Source organism: Hypanus sabinus, chromosome 4 (assembly GCF_030144855.1).
Source record: "Hypanus sabinus isolate sHypSab1 chromosome 4, sHypSab1.hap1, whole genome shotgun sequence".
Classification (NCBI taxonomy): Eukaryota; Metazoa; Chordata; class Chondrichthyes; order Myliobatiformes; family Dasyatidae; genus Hypanus; species Hypanus sabinus.
In genome coordinates, this window is record NC_082709.1 from 168,174,302 (window position 1) to 168,188,989 (window position 14,688).

The following is a 14,688-nucleotide window of genomic DNA, read 5'->3' on the forward strand; positions in this document are numbered from 1 at the left end:
TTAACTGAAATGATAATAACGTACAAATGAGCCCCATCTCTTCTCAAAATCAAATAAAGGTTCAAAGGTTCGACTTCTAATTTTCTCCAAACTGAGACACAGCATCACTTGAGAGAACCATTGTGACAAAGTAGGAGCAGATATTTCCTTCCATTTCAACAAAATGGCCCTCCTAGCTATCAATGTAACAAATGCAGTAACACATTTCCCACACATCTGCCCTCACCCCATCCACCTGCCACTCCACTCGGGATAGGGTTCCCCTTGTCCTTACCTACCACCCCATCAGCCTCCAGGTCCAACATATAATTCTCCGTAACTTCTGCCACCTCCAACGGGATCCCACTACCAAACACATTTTTCCTTTCCCCCCCCCCCCCCACCTTCTGCTTTTTGCAGGGATCGCTCCCTACACGACTCCCTTGTCCACTCGTCCCCCTCATCCCTTCCCACCGATCTCCCTCCTGGCGCTTATCCTTGTAAATGGAGCAAGTGCTACATCTGCCCTTACACTTCCTCCCTCACCACCATTCAGGGCCCCAGACAGTCCTTCCAGGTGAGGCGACACTTCACCTGTGAGTCAGCTGGTGTGGTGTTCCCGGTGTGGCCTCTTATATATTGGTGAGACCCGACGCAGACTGAGAGACCGTTTCGCTGAACAACTATGCTCGGTCCTTCAGAAGAAGCAGGATCTCCCAGTGGCCACACATTTTAATTCCACGTCCCATTCCCATTCTGATATGTCTATCCATGGCCTCCTCTATTGTCAAAATGAATCCAAACTCAGGTTGGAGGAACAACACCTTATATACTGGCTGGGTAGCTTCCAACCTGATGGCATGAACATTGACTTCTCTAACTTCCGTTAATGCCCCTCCTCCCCTTCTTACCCCATCCCTGACATATTTAGTTGTTTGCCTGTTCTCCATCTCCCTCTGGTGCTCCCCCCTCCCCACTTTCTTTCTCCTGAGGCCTCCCGTCCCATGATCCTTTCCCTTCTCCAGCTCTGTATCACTTTCGCCAATCACCTTTCCAGCTGTTAGCTTCATCCCACCCGCTCTGGTCTTCTCCTATCATTTCGCATTTCCCCCTCCCCCCACTACTTTCAAATCTCTTACTATCTTTCCTTTCGGTTAGTCCTGACGAAGGGTCTCGGCCCAAAACGTTGACAGCGCTTCTCCCTATAGATGCTGCCTGGCCTGCTATGTTCTACCAGCATTTTGTGTGTGTTGTTGAATGCAATAACATGTTGGTCAGACAGAGAAATACCATGAATATTTTGAGGAATTATTCCAAAAAGCACAGTCGATTTATTAGGTTGTAAATTGATTCTAAGTGCTTTAGAAATTGTCGAAAGGACTGACTTCCAGAACAGTTTTAATATAGGACATGACCAGAACATATGTGTCAGTGTGGCTATCTCAGTTTTACATCTATCACAATACTTGTCAACATTGGGATATATTTTAGAAAGTCTCTCTTTTGTCCAATGGTAACTATGTACAATTTTAAATTGAAACAGTGAATGACTAGCACAGACCGACGAAGAGTTAACCAACTTCAGAATCCGTGTCCAATCCTCCCATATAAAAGTCAAATTGAGATCTTGCTCCCAATCCTGTTTAATCTTAAGTAAAGGACGCTGATCCCATTGTAATAATAAATTATAAATTCTTCCATTAGAACCTTTCATCAAGGGGTTCATATTCATGAAAGTATCTAACAAGTCAGCCTCCAAAATATAAGGAAAATTACTTAAAATATTTTTGTAAAAAATGTCTAACTTGAAGATATTGTAAAAAATATAAATATGAAAGAGAATATTTATTGACAAAAGACTTAATATCTTTATTTTTCCAAAGTAAAAATATTGGATAACTCCAGGAAGGTTTAAAAAAGTAATTACGATAAATTATACTACAAAGTTTAAATTTTTTGAGATTAAAAAAATTGCAGAACTGGAGCCAGATTTGTAAAGACTGCTTAACCACAGGATATAAATTTAAATTAGCAACTTTAGCTAATTGTATAAGTAGAGCAACTCCTAATAACAAAGTTAAATAAAGCTGTTTCACAGCTCTCAGTTCCAGGTCTATCCAAATTGGCCGATCATTCCTATCATCCCAATATAACCAAAAGGACATGTATCACAAATTAACCACCCAATAATACATTCTTAGATTAGGCAAAGCGAGACCTCCGTTCTTTTTCAATTTTTGTAAATGATTTTTACTGATCCTTGGTCTTTTATTATCCAAAATAAAAGATAGAATAATAGAATCAATCCGATCAAAAAATTTCTTAGTCAAAAAAAAAACAGGAATATTCTGAAATAAGTATAAAAATTTCGGTAAAATCATCATTTTAACTATATGAATACGACCAACAAGTGAAAATGTAAGTGGGCTCCATCTACTAAATGAGTACTTCATAGAGTCCACTAATGGAGGAAAATTAGCTTTATAAAGATCCTTTTTTTTTGTAATTCTGATACCTAAATATCTAAAAGAATCCATAACTTTGAAAGGAATGTTATCATATATAGAGACAGATTCATTTGAAGGAAGTAATTCACTTTTACCAAAATTTATTTTATATCCTGAAAAATCTCCAAATTTGTCAAATAATTTTAGCAAAACAGGAATAGATTCGTCAGGCTTAGATATATATACCAATAAATCATCAGCATAAAGAGAAATCTTGTGCATGGTCCCATTCATAAAAATCCCATGAATATTTCTAGCTTCACAAAGAGCGATAGCAAGGGGTTCTAATATTAAGTTAAATAACAAAGGACTTAATGGACAACCTTGTCTTGTTCCCCGTGATAGCTGAAAAAAAGGAGACCTACAGTTATTAGTGACAACAGTAGCAACAGGAGCTTTATATGATCATTTTAATCCAATTATTAAAATTAATACCAAAACCAAATTTTTCTAAAACATTAAATAAATATTTCCATTCAACTCAATCAAATGCTTTTTTAGCATCCAAAGATATAACACATTGTGGAGTTTTAGAAGAGGGTGAATATATAATGTTAAATAATCTCTGAACATTTGAAAAAGAATAATGACCATTTATAAAGCCTGTTTGATCTTTAAAAATGATTTTACCCAGAAGATTCTCCAACCGATTGGCCATTATCTTTGAGAGAATCTTAGCATCAGCATTCAATAATGAAATAGGTCTGTATGAGGCAAAATCAGTAGGATCTTTATCCTTTTTGAGAATTAAAGGAATAGAAGCTTCATGGAAAGTAGAGGGTAAGTCACTTCTCACAAAAGAATCTTTAAACATCTCCAACATGTATGGAGAAAGCAGTTTTCCAATTTTTAAATAAAATTCTACAGGATAACCATCAAGTCCTGGGGCCTTACCAGATTGCATTGGAAAATAGCTTTATGTATTTCGGATTCAGTAATTTGGGCATCAAGAGTTTTTTGATCCTCAGCAGAAATTTTAGAGAAAACAATCTTTCGTAAAAAAGCATTCATTTCAGAAGAGTCTACTGAAGATTGAGATTTATAAAGTTCAGTATAAAAATCTTGAAAAATTTTATTGATTTCTTCATATTCCTGAGCCAAGGTACCATCCTTTCTATGAATTTTCAAAATTTGCCTTTTGGCTCCAGCCAATTTTAATTGAAATGCAAGTAATTTATTATTTTTATCTCCAAACATATAAAATTGGCTCTTAAGTAGATAACCTTCGATTGGATCAGTTAATAATAGATTATATTGTGATTGAAGTTCCACACTTTTTTAAAATAAGTCAATATTAGGGGAAACCGCATAGACATTGTCTAAATCTTTAATTTGTTTTGAAATTTTATCTAATTCTGCTTTGTCTGTTTTTTGAGTTTGACTGAATAAGAAATAATCTGACCACGTAAAAATGCTTTGAATGTATCCCATATAATTAATTTGGACATACCTCCTATATCATTAAAAAGAAAAAAAATCTTTTATTTGGCTTTCAATAAAACTGATAAAATCAGACTTTTGCAATAAAGTCTGAGACAAAAAGACGGACAAAAATGACATCGTCAAATTCAAAGGACAAACTCAAAGGCGCGTGATCAGATTTAGCAATAGCGTCATATTCACAGTTTGTAACATTAGGCAAAAGGCGGGGATCAATTATAATATATTTAATCCTCGAATATTTTTTGTAGACATGTGAAAAGAAGGAATATTCTCTATTATCAGGGTGTAAATGCCTCCATAATTCGATCAACACAAAATCGATCGAAAAGGAGTTGATAACTGATGCAGAGCGGTTTAGAAGTCGCGAATTAGTTGAACTCTTATCAATCTTAGGATTTAAACAGCAGTTGAAATCCCCACCCTTTATTAACATATACTCATTTAATTCTGGCAATAGAGCAAATACTTTTTTAAAAAAAAAAGAAGGATCATCTAAATTGGGACCATTCAAATTAACTAAAACTACCTTTCTATTACAAATCACTCCTTTAACAATTAAAAATCTACCATTAGAATCTGATTCAATATCCTCTTGAGTAAATATATTAGATTTAATAAAGATAGATATGCCCTTAGTTTTACTTCGTGAAGTAGCATGGAACTGCAGGCCATTCCACCATCTAAAATTCTGATACCTTTCTAAACCTTGTTTTTTTATTAATTCTGGAGACATTTGGAAAGAGTAGCTACTTTAATGATTTATTTTGGCTTCTTTGGAAAACTTTCTGCTGCCATGATGCCTTCAATGGCTCCCACCCCTGCAAAGTAAATATTTTCCAGATCGTATGCTTCTTGAGACATTCAAACTAGCTCTGGCTGGGCTTAAGTGTGTTAGAGCTTTCAGAGGGTCCATCACCACCACCCCTTGCAGCCCCCCCCCCCCACCAAGGTTGTTTTCATGCTTCTCATGAAGATCTAGATAGAATGGATGTGGAGAGGATGTTTCCTATAATGGGGAGCACAGTCTCAGAAAAGAGGGACATCCCTTTAGAACAGAGGTGAGGAGGAATTTCTTTAGCCAGAGCATGGTGAATCTGTGGAATTCATTGCCACAGATGGCTGTGGAGGCCAAATCATTAGTATATTTAAAGCCAACATTTGATAGATTCTTTATTAGTAAGGTTGTTAAAGGTTACGGGGAGAAGACAGGAGAATGTGGTTGAGAGGGATAATATATCAGCCATGACGGAATGGCAGAGCAGACTCCTGAGGTCAAATAGCCTAATTCTGCTCCTATGTCTTAATGATCTTATTTCAGTTTTTATGCTGGACCATCAGCAAACTCAGTGGTACCAACCGTTGAATTTGCTCTTCTAACCACATGCTTAACATTGATCCCATTAGGATCATCTCTGCTTTTCATAGCTTGTGATACACTTCAAGGGATAACTCCAAAAACCACTTGAAGTCATCAATTAGGTCAATATGTATTTGCATCAGTGACCTGTGTGAACAGCAATTGACTGCATCGCAGCTTCCAGTCTAGTGGATAACTTTTTGCTAATAGCGATATGCTCTGTGACCAGTTTATTAGGTACCCATACACCTCACTAATGCAAACATCTAATTAGCCATTCATGTGGCAGCAATTTGATGCATAAAACCTCATGGTCAAGAGATTCAGTTGTTGTTCAGACCAAACACCAGAAAAGGGGGAAGAAATGTGATCTAAGTGACTGTAGAATGATTGTTGGTACCAGAGAGTGTGGTTTGAATACCTCCGAAATTGCTGATCTCTTGGGATCTTCATGCACAACAGTCTAGAGTTTACAGAGATTGGTGCAAAAAATAATCCAATGAGTGGTAGTTTAAAGTTGAAACATCTTGTTAATGAGAGAGATCACAGGAGAATGGTCAGACTGATTCAAGCTCACGGAAAGGCCACAGTATAAAATTTATAAAAAATATAAAAATTCTTTGTAGTTCCTAACTTGTTGAAGTAGTAAAATCATTTCATTTTCACTCTCGGCTGTTTCTGGCAACTCCAAGCATGAATGCTTGAAACCACAGTGAGCAAAGCAGTTCTGAATTGTCTTGCTACTTATTTTTTGCTAACTGTCAGTGACAAAATTCAATGCTTTTTGAGCTGAAAACAGGTGCAAGTGATATTATTTAAAAACTGTTCGCTCTAAGCATGGTCACAAGTGCTTGCAACTAATGCTAGTTAGAAGCTGTTCAGCAACACTCTCCTGTCTCAATTAAGCAATATAGTGTCCCAAATAAACAAAGGGAATTCTGGCCATTTTGTCAATTAGTTTTTGTTCTTTTAAGAGTTGTCCCAAATAAGTGGCTGCCCTGGTTGATGGTGTGTGTGTGTCTGTATATGTGTATATATATATATATATATACACACACACACATGCACACTCACTTACAATGATTACAGACCTCCAGTAAGAAAAGCACACATTAATATATATATTGGATGAGAATGTAGTTGATCTAATTACAAAGAATGTTCCCATGCTACATTTTTTTAAGGGGTTATAACAGTTATAGTATTGCAGACTTTGAGTAATGTGCCTAATCTATAAATACTTGGAAGATTAAGGGAATGAACTCTGTAATTTCTTCTGTACATTCCTCAACCTTGGATGTCTCTCATTTGGACCAGCTTTTGCTTTTGAAATTGATTTCAGTTGCTGGAACAGTCTTCCAATCAAAAGGTTTCAGGTTCAATTGCTATCTACTGATCCACAATTATCTCCTTTTACCTGCAATGTGGAGGCTTGGCTAACTTCTCTAGTTCTGATGGCTCCACTAAGTGGTTGCAACGTGGTCTGGAACAGCGGCTCAAACACCCAGGAAAATATGTTGCAGTGTAGTGGCCTCAGCCCAACACATCACAGGGAAATCTCTCCCACTGTTGAAAGTATCTCCATGAGGCACTGCCTCAGAACAACAGCGTTGGTCATCAAAGACCATGTACATTCTGGGTCATGCCATCTTTTTGTGGCTGTCATTGGGAAGGAGGTGCATAAGACTGATGTCACGGTGTGCACTGTCAAATGACTAAACTCAGGTGCAGATGAATGACAGACTCCCATGTAAAGACAGAAACGAGTTTACTCATGGGAATTTCAAATGAACTTCAGTTGCTTGTCCAAGCAACTCTGAGACGAATCCTTCTCGAAGCACACAAGGACCTGCGCTAATTTGGAATCCGCTTTCAATAAGTGCAGTACACTGAAAACCCATGCCAGTCAAAATGAACTTGACCAACAGAAAGTACAAGGGCTTAATAACTATAGAGAAGATGATAATTAGCAAATACACGTGTGAGGACTGCAGGGCTCATGACTCCTGAAATTCCACACCATCAGGTTCACGAACAGCTGCTTCCCGTCAACTATTTTCTTCTCGAACCAACCTGTGCAATTCTAATTATTACCTCACTATAGCAACACTATGACCACTTTGCACTGCATTGGACTTTATTTTACCAATTGTGTTCTTGTATAAATTTGCACAATTTATGGTTGTTAATTTGTTTTTCTTGTGGATATCATTTATCTGATGCTTCTCGAGGAAGTCTTTCATTGCATGGTGTATACACGTACTTGGCACCTGACAATAAATTTGACTTTGGCTTTAACATGTTCCACTGAGCTCCTTTCCTTGGCTTGTGCATGAGCAATGCCTAGCGTACAGCTGGATAAGTGGGACCAGAAATTGACTGAAGAGGCTCACACCAGCTTGTGCTGGAATTTGCAGGTGATGAACAGTGTCAGACAAAACTACCTGCGTTTTCTTTTTTAAAAAAGGAATCATTGGGTGATTAATCATTTTGGACTAATGTAGTTGGTGTACTATTTGTAACTAACCTGTGAATCATTTGCTTGTCGATGTATAATGTCCTGAACTGGCACAGGCTCCACAATAAACTTGTGAAATTGTTTTCAGGTGTTCAGATGCCTAGTGACTGGAGACTACACCCAATTTTCCATCTCTGTGACACAGGAGTCACCTGTTGCTATGGGAATGGAATCCTTCAATGTCCAAGTGTCTCCACTTCATATTGAGGTACAGTTTGAAAAATTCTATGCAGTATTGCAGTATTGTTATTGTTTCATGGAAGTCTCCTTGGTGGAAGGGAATGTTTCATGGTTTGCTGCTAAACCAGCATTTATTTTGCCTCTTATTTTCCTGCTTTTCTTTTTCCACCTTGTGCATAATTTTCCATAATACAGCAGTAATGTTCCAGAAATAAGTCAAGTTATTTTCTATTGCACTCAGCCAGATGGTTTGAGATATATCTATTTTAATGCAAGGAGTATCATAAACAAGGTGGACGAGCCATGTAGATCGACATGCGGAAATATGATGACGTGGCCATTGGAGACCAGTGTCACGGGGCAGGAATGGCTGCTGAATGTTACGGGCTTTAGACGTTTCAAAAAGGACAGGGTGGAAGGCAAAAGAGATGGTGGATTGGTACTGCTAATCAGAGATAGTATCATATCTGCAGAAAAGGAGGAAGTCATGGAGGGATTGTCTGCTGGGTCATTGTGGGTGGAAGTCAGAAACAGGAAGGGGGCAATATCTCTACTGGGTGTTTTTTTTAAATAGACCTCCCAATAGTAATAAAGACATCAAGGGAGGCAAATAGGGAGGCGAATTCTAGAATGGTGCAATAATAGGGTTGTTGTGATGGGTCATTTTAACTTTCCTAATATTAACTGGCAGCTCCCTGGAGCAAGAGGTTTAGATGGGTTGGAGTTTGTTAAGTGTGTTCAGGAAGGTTTTCTGACTGAATATGTAGATAAGCCAACTAGAGGAGAGGCTGTACTTGATCTGGTATAGGAAAATGAACCTGGTCAGGTGTCTGATCTCTCGGAGGGAGAGCATTTTGGAGGTAGTGATCATAACTCTATCTCTGTTACCATAATACTGGAGATGGATAGGAGCAGACAATTTGGGAAAACATTTAATTGAGGTAGGGGGAAATATGATGCTATCAGGCAGGAACTTGGGAACATAAATTGGGAGCAAATATTCTCAGGAAAATGCACAGCAGAAATGTGGCAGATGTTCAGGGAACATTTGCATGGCATTCTGCATAGGTATGTTCCATTGATGCAGGAAAAGGATGGTAAGGTAAAAGAACCATGGTGTACAAGGCATGTAGAAAATCTAGTTAAGAAGAAAAGAAAAGCTTATGAAAGGTTCAAGAAACTAGGTACTGTTAGAGCTCTAGAAAATGACAAGGAATGAGTTTAAGAATGGAATTAGGAGAGCCAGAAAGGACCACGAGAAGGCAAGTAGGATTAAGGAAAACCCCAAGGCATTCTACAAGTATGTGAAGAGCAAGAGGATGAACCATGTGAGAATAGGACCAATCAGGTGCCATAGTGGAAATGTGCATGGAAACCCGGAGGAGGTAGCAGAGGTACTTAACATATACCAGTGAAAAGGACCTTGGCAATTGTGGGAATGACTTATAGTGGACTGAAACACTTGAGTGTATAGACATCAAGAAAGAGGATGTGCTGGAGCTGTTGAAAGGTATTAAGTTAGATACCGTAAATTCCGGACTATAAGCCGCTACTTTTTTCCCACGCTTTGAACACTGCAGCAACACTGCGGCCTATACTACGGTGCAGCTAATGCATGTTTTTTTTCATGCCGCCAAAAACATTTTGCCTAGTAACAGTAGACTGTTATGAATCCCGTAACTGGAGAACTTACCAGCAAAGATAGAGAGGTCCGTTGAAGTCTGATGTCACTATTTTCAAACGTTTTATTTATAAAGGGACACAAAAGTAGGGTTAATACATACATTCAGATAGTGCACATCGTCAACACTCAACCTAAAGCGCGGGTATAGTAATACTCATCATTAAGTGAGCTCTGCTGTTGTCTAGGGGTTAATAGATTGTCCGTTGGAAATATAAAAGTCACTCAGAAAGTCTGCTGGCCTCAGCCCGTTGGAAATCGCTGGGTTTCACGTGGGGCAACCGAGAGAGAGAGATTGGGGGAGAAGAGAAAGAACTTGCCGAGTCTTGATGAATCTTCCGTGAAATCGGGGGAGCGTTGGTTTCCTCTCCCCGATGTTAGTTAAAAGCGGTTACCTGTGATTCCAGCCACAAATTCCAATCCCGGAATCTAACGCACGTGGCTTCCTTCAGAATGGCTTCCCGCTGCTGCGGGACCACCCTCTCGTGTCTTCTTGGTGCGTCTGAGGGGGCTGTCCCCCTGAGACTCTCCTTTATACTTCCTCACGGGGTCGCAGGAGTCAGTCAGGTTGGGATGATGCAGTCTCTCTCTCAACCAGCCCACCTTGCCCGAGGGCTTTTCACGTGGTCTCCATGAGACAATAGTCGCTGTCGCCTTATTCTGTATCCCGGGTGGAACGTGCAATTTGTATTGTTATGATCCCAGCCCCCTCCTTTGTGAGAATCACAAGAGCACCCGTCGAAAGGTTGGGGGGGGGGGGGGTCAGTAGACCCAGTCGGGGAGAGAGAGAGAGAGAGAGAAACGTGTCAAATTGCAGGTCCCACCAGGGATACAGAATAACAACAGCGACTATTGTCTCTGAATGTTTGTATTAACCCTACTTTTGTGTCCCTTTATCAATAAAAACATTTGAAAATAGTGACATCAGACTTCAACGGACCTCTCTATCTTTGCTGGTAAGTTCTCCAGTTACGGGATTCGTGACTCTCTCTCTCTCTCTCTCTCTCTCTCTACTGACCCCCCCCCCCCCCTCGACGGGTGCTCTTGCGATTCTCACAAAGGAGGGGGCTGGGATCATAGCAAGACCAATAAAATTGATGAGTAGTTCACAGAGGTCCAATGAAATTGTACGATAAATCAAGCGCACTTTCACAATTAAATTATTGTAAATCTGTCATTTGTACTCACGCTCATCAACATGGAAAACACCTTATTTACAAAAGACAGGATTAAATATATAGATGCTTTGAAGATGAAACAATTGGTTATTAGGGGAAAGAAATAAATATACATATTAAAATTATTACGAATTCCATGGAGCATGTGGAGATCTTCCAACCACCAGGCATTCATTCATTCTTTCTTTCTTTCTTTCTTTCTTTCTTCTTTTTTTTTTCTATGGGGCAGTTAGGGGGGAGGGGTTAAGGGGAGGGGGTATGGGTTATATACATTGTTTTTTTCATACTTTGTAATCATTTAAAAATGCAATAAAAAATTATTAAAAAAAAAACAAAACAAAACATGGAAAACACTCGAAGAAAAGCATATGATGCAGCTTTTAAGTTAAAGGCGATCAATAACTTTTCCTGGTAGGCTGCAGTATATATATTTTTTTACCAGTCGTTAGGAGATATTGGAATGTTGCTCGTGCACTGTTCAGTAAAAAAGTATACACAACGTAATTTGTGTGTTACCGATATGTAGGTATATTTAAAAGTAGCTGTGTTACAGGCACTGTTCGAAAAAAGCATTTGCAATATGTATTTGTTTATGTTACCATACGGATTTAAATAAAAGTTAAAAAATCCTCACGTGTAATATCTTTCTGTGTAAATATCTCATATTACAACGTGGGACACCTGCGGCTTAAAATCCGGTGCGGCCTGTACAAGTACAAAATTGATTTTCTTTCTAAAATTAGAGCGTGCAGCTTTTAATCAGGTGCGCTCTGTAGTCCGGAATTTACGGTAAGTCGCTTGGACTGGACGAGATATACCCCAGGCTACTGTGGGAAGCGAGGGAGGAGATTGCTGAGCCTTTGGTGATGATCTTTTCATCATCAATAGGGACTGGAGAAGTACCAGAGGATTGTAAGGTTGCAAATGTTGTTCCGCTGTTCAAGAAAGGGAGTTGAGATAGCCCAGGAAATTATAGACCAGTTGGTTCTACTTCAGTGCTGGGCAAGTTGTTGGAGAAGATCCTGAGAGGCAGGATTTAAGAGCATTTGGAGAGACATAATCTGATTAGGGATAGTCAGCATGGCTTTGTCAAGGGCAGATCATGCCTTATGAGTCTGTTTGAGTTCTTTGAGGATGTAACAAAACACGTTGATGAAGGTAGTGCAGTGGATGCAGTGTATATGGATTTCAGTAAGGCACCTTAAGGTTACCCATGCAAGGCTCATTCAGAAAGTAATGAGTCATGGGATCCAAGGAGATTTTGCTTTGTCAATCCAGAATTGGCTTGCCCATAGAAGGCAAAGGGTGGTTGTAGATGGTTTGTATATAAAGGACGGTGACCAGTGGTGTTCAGCAGGAATTTGTTCTGGGACCCCTCTTTGTGATTTTTATAAGTTACCTGGATGAGGAAGTAGAAGGGTGGGTTAGTAAGTTTGCTAATGACACAAAAATTGGGGGTGTTGTGGATAGTCTGGAGGGTTTTCAGGGGTTATAGCAGGACATCGATAGGATGAATAATTGGGCTGAGAAGTGGCAGATGGAGTTCAACCGAGATAATTGTGAAGTGGTTCATTTCAGTAGGTCAAATTTGAAGACAATATAATGTCAATGGTAAAACTCCTGGCAGTGTGGAGGATCAGTGAGATCTTGGGGTCCGTGTCCATAGGGCACTCAAAGCTGCTGTGCAGTTTGACAGTTTTGTTAGGAATGCATATGGTGTGATTGCCTTTATCAACCATGGGTTGAGTTTAAGAGTCTACAGGAAGGATGTGGATACTATAGAGTGCAGAGGAGATTTACAAAGATGTTGCCTGAATTAGAGAGCATGCCTTATGAGAATAGGTTGAGTGAACTTGGCCTTTTCTCCTTGGAGCAGCGGAGATTGATAGGTGACCTAATAGAGGTGTATGAGATGATGCGAGGCATGGATTGTGTGGATAGCCAGAGGCTTTTTCCCAGGGCTGAAATGGCTGACACGAGGAGACATAGTTTTAAGGTGCTTGGAAGTGGGTACAAGGGGGATGTCAGAGGTAACTTTTTTTACATAGTGGTGGGTGTGTGGAATGCACTGCCAGCGACACTGATAGAGGTAGATACGATAGAGTCCTTTAAGAGACTCTTGGATAGGTACATGGAGCTTAGAACAATAGAGGGCTATGGGGTAGGGGAAACTCTAGGCAGTTTCTAGTGTAGGTTACATGGTCAGCACAGTATTATGGGCTGAAGGGCCTGTAATGTGCTGTAGATTTCTATGTTCTAATTTTTCTAATACCATTAACGTTTAAATTAATTTACATCAAGTATTTGCATGGATCAAATTTTTCTTAGATATTTTTGTTATATTTGAGCTGATATTCCTGTGCATGGTAGTGTAATAGTTAACTCAACGTTTTACAGTACAGATGACCAGGGTTCAATTCCCGCTGCTGCCTGTAAAGAATTTGTATGTTCTCCCCGTGACTGTGTGTATTCTTCTGGGTGCTCCTGTTTCCTCACAGTTCAACGATGTTCCAGTTGGTAGCTTAATTGGTCATTGTAAATTGTTTCTTGAGTAGGCTAGGGTTAATTTGGGGATTGTTGGGCCATGCAGCGCAGCTCAAAATGCTGGAAGGGCCTATTTTGTGCTGTATCTTAATATATAGATCTTTCCTACAGTTGCGTGACTGCAAAATCATCAGCCCTTGTCGTTGAGTTGCAGTGCCATTATCACATCATCACTTGTCTCAACAAGGCATTTAGTATCTTTGATGCATTGCCTCTACTGCCAGCTTGTACAAGGTGAAACACTTACAAAAAATGGCACTTATTTAAACCACGTCTGTGCTCTTTCAAGTAAAATTTAATGTCACTTTTTACTTTGTACAGTATATTTCCAAACATCTGGCATCCCTGACGGAATAGGGAATACCAATTGTATGCGTAAGCTGTTTAAATGAGAACTGTTTTTAAATAAAAAGATTGTACATCAAGCATTCATGTTCTATGTTTGAAGCTGTAAAACAATTGCCAGTATCCCTACCCTTTTGAAAATAATGTTTCACACTGTATTTCTATTTTTGAGGATAAATACTACTAATGCAAAAGTAAACAAGTGAATGGCGGTCAGAGGAAGTACTAAATATTTAAAGAAGCTGTTACTGCTAATTGGTCTTACTTCCCTTATTTATAAAATAAATAAACTAAAAATGTCTTTTTATGAAATTGCTTAATATTCTTAAAAGCTTTTAAGAATTCTAGATGCGAATACATATTACAAAAATACAAAATAAAAAATACATGTGAATTCTAGATGCATAAACACCAGATAACTGGGAGTTTGCAATATTCCACTTTTTGGTATTGCTTTTGTTTTGCTCATTTTTGGTGAAACAAAATGAAATTCCTGCATGTCACTAAATTACGCTGTTAGCCATATTCACTCCAACGGTATTTACAGTGGTTCATTATATTTAGAATTTATGCCGAATGGTATAAATCTAATTTACTGATATGTAACCTAGTTTTGTTGTTTTGAATACCAAGTTGCTGGATTATGATCTTCTTAAAATTTGGAGTCAAAAAGCACAAAGTGACCCAACTCATCCATGCCGACCAAAGTGCATTTCTGTGCAAGTTGCATTTGGCCCATGTCCTTCTAAACCTCTCCTATTTATAAATCTGTTCAGATGTCTTTTAAATGTAATTGTACCTTCTGGAAGCTTGTTCCATATTGTATGAAAAAATATTCCCCTTTAAGTCTTCCTCTTCTGATCTTAAACCTGTACCCTCCAATTTTAGACTCACTTACTCTTTGAAAATGACTGTGGCCACTTGCCTTATGATTTTTGTAAATCCCTATCAGGTTG

The 14,688-nt window shown here is 38.9% G+C and overlaps 1 protein-coding gene across 1 annotated transcript in view; it reads left to right on the forward strand.

Moving 5' to 3' along the window:
• The window catches only part of LOC132393467 (C2 domain-containing protein 2), a 103,851-nt gene that overhangs the window by 11,779 nt on the left and 77,384 nt on the right, over nt 1-14,688 (forward strand). Inside the window, exon 3 of the mRNA XM_059968738.1 lies at nt 7,893-8,012. Within this exon, the coding sequence (XP_059824721.1) occupies nt 7,893-8,012 (120 nt within the window). The remainder of the gene's footprint in view (nt 1-7,892; nt 8,013-14,688) is intronic.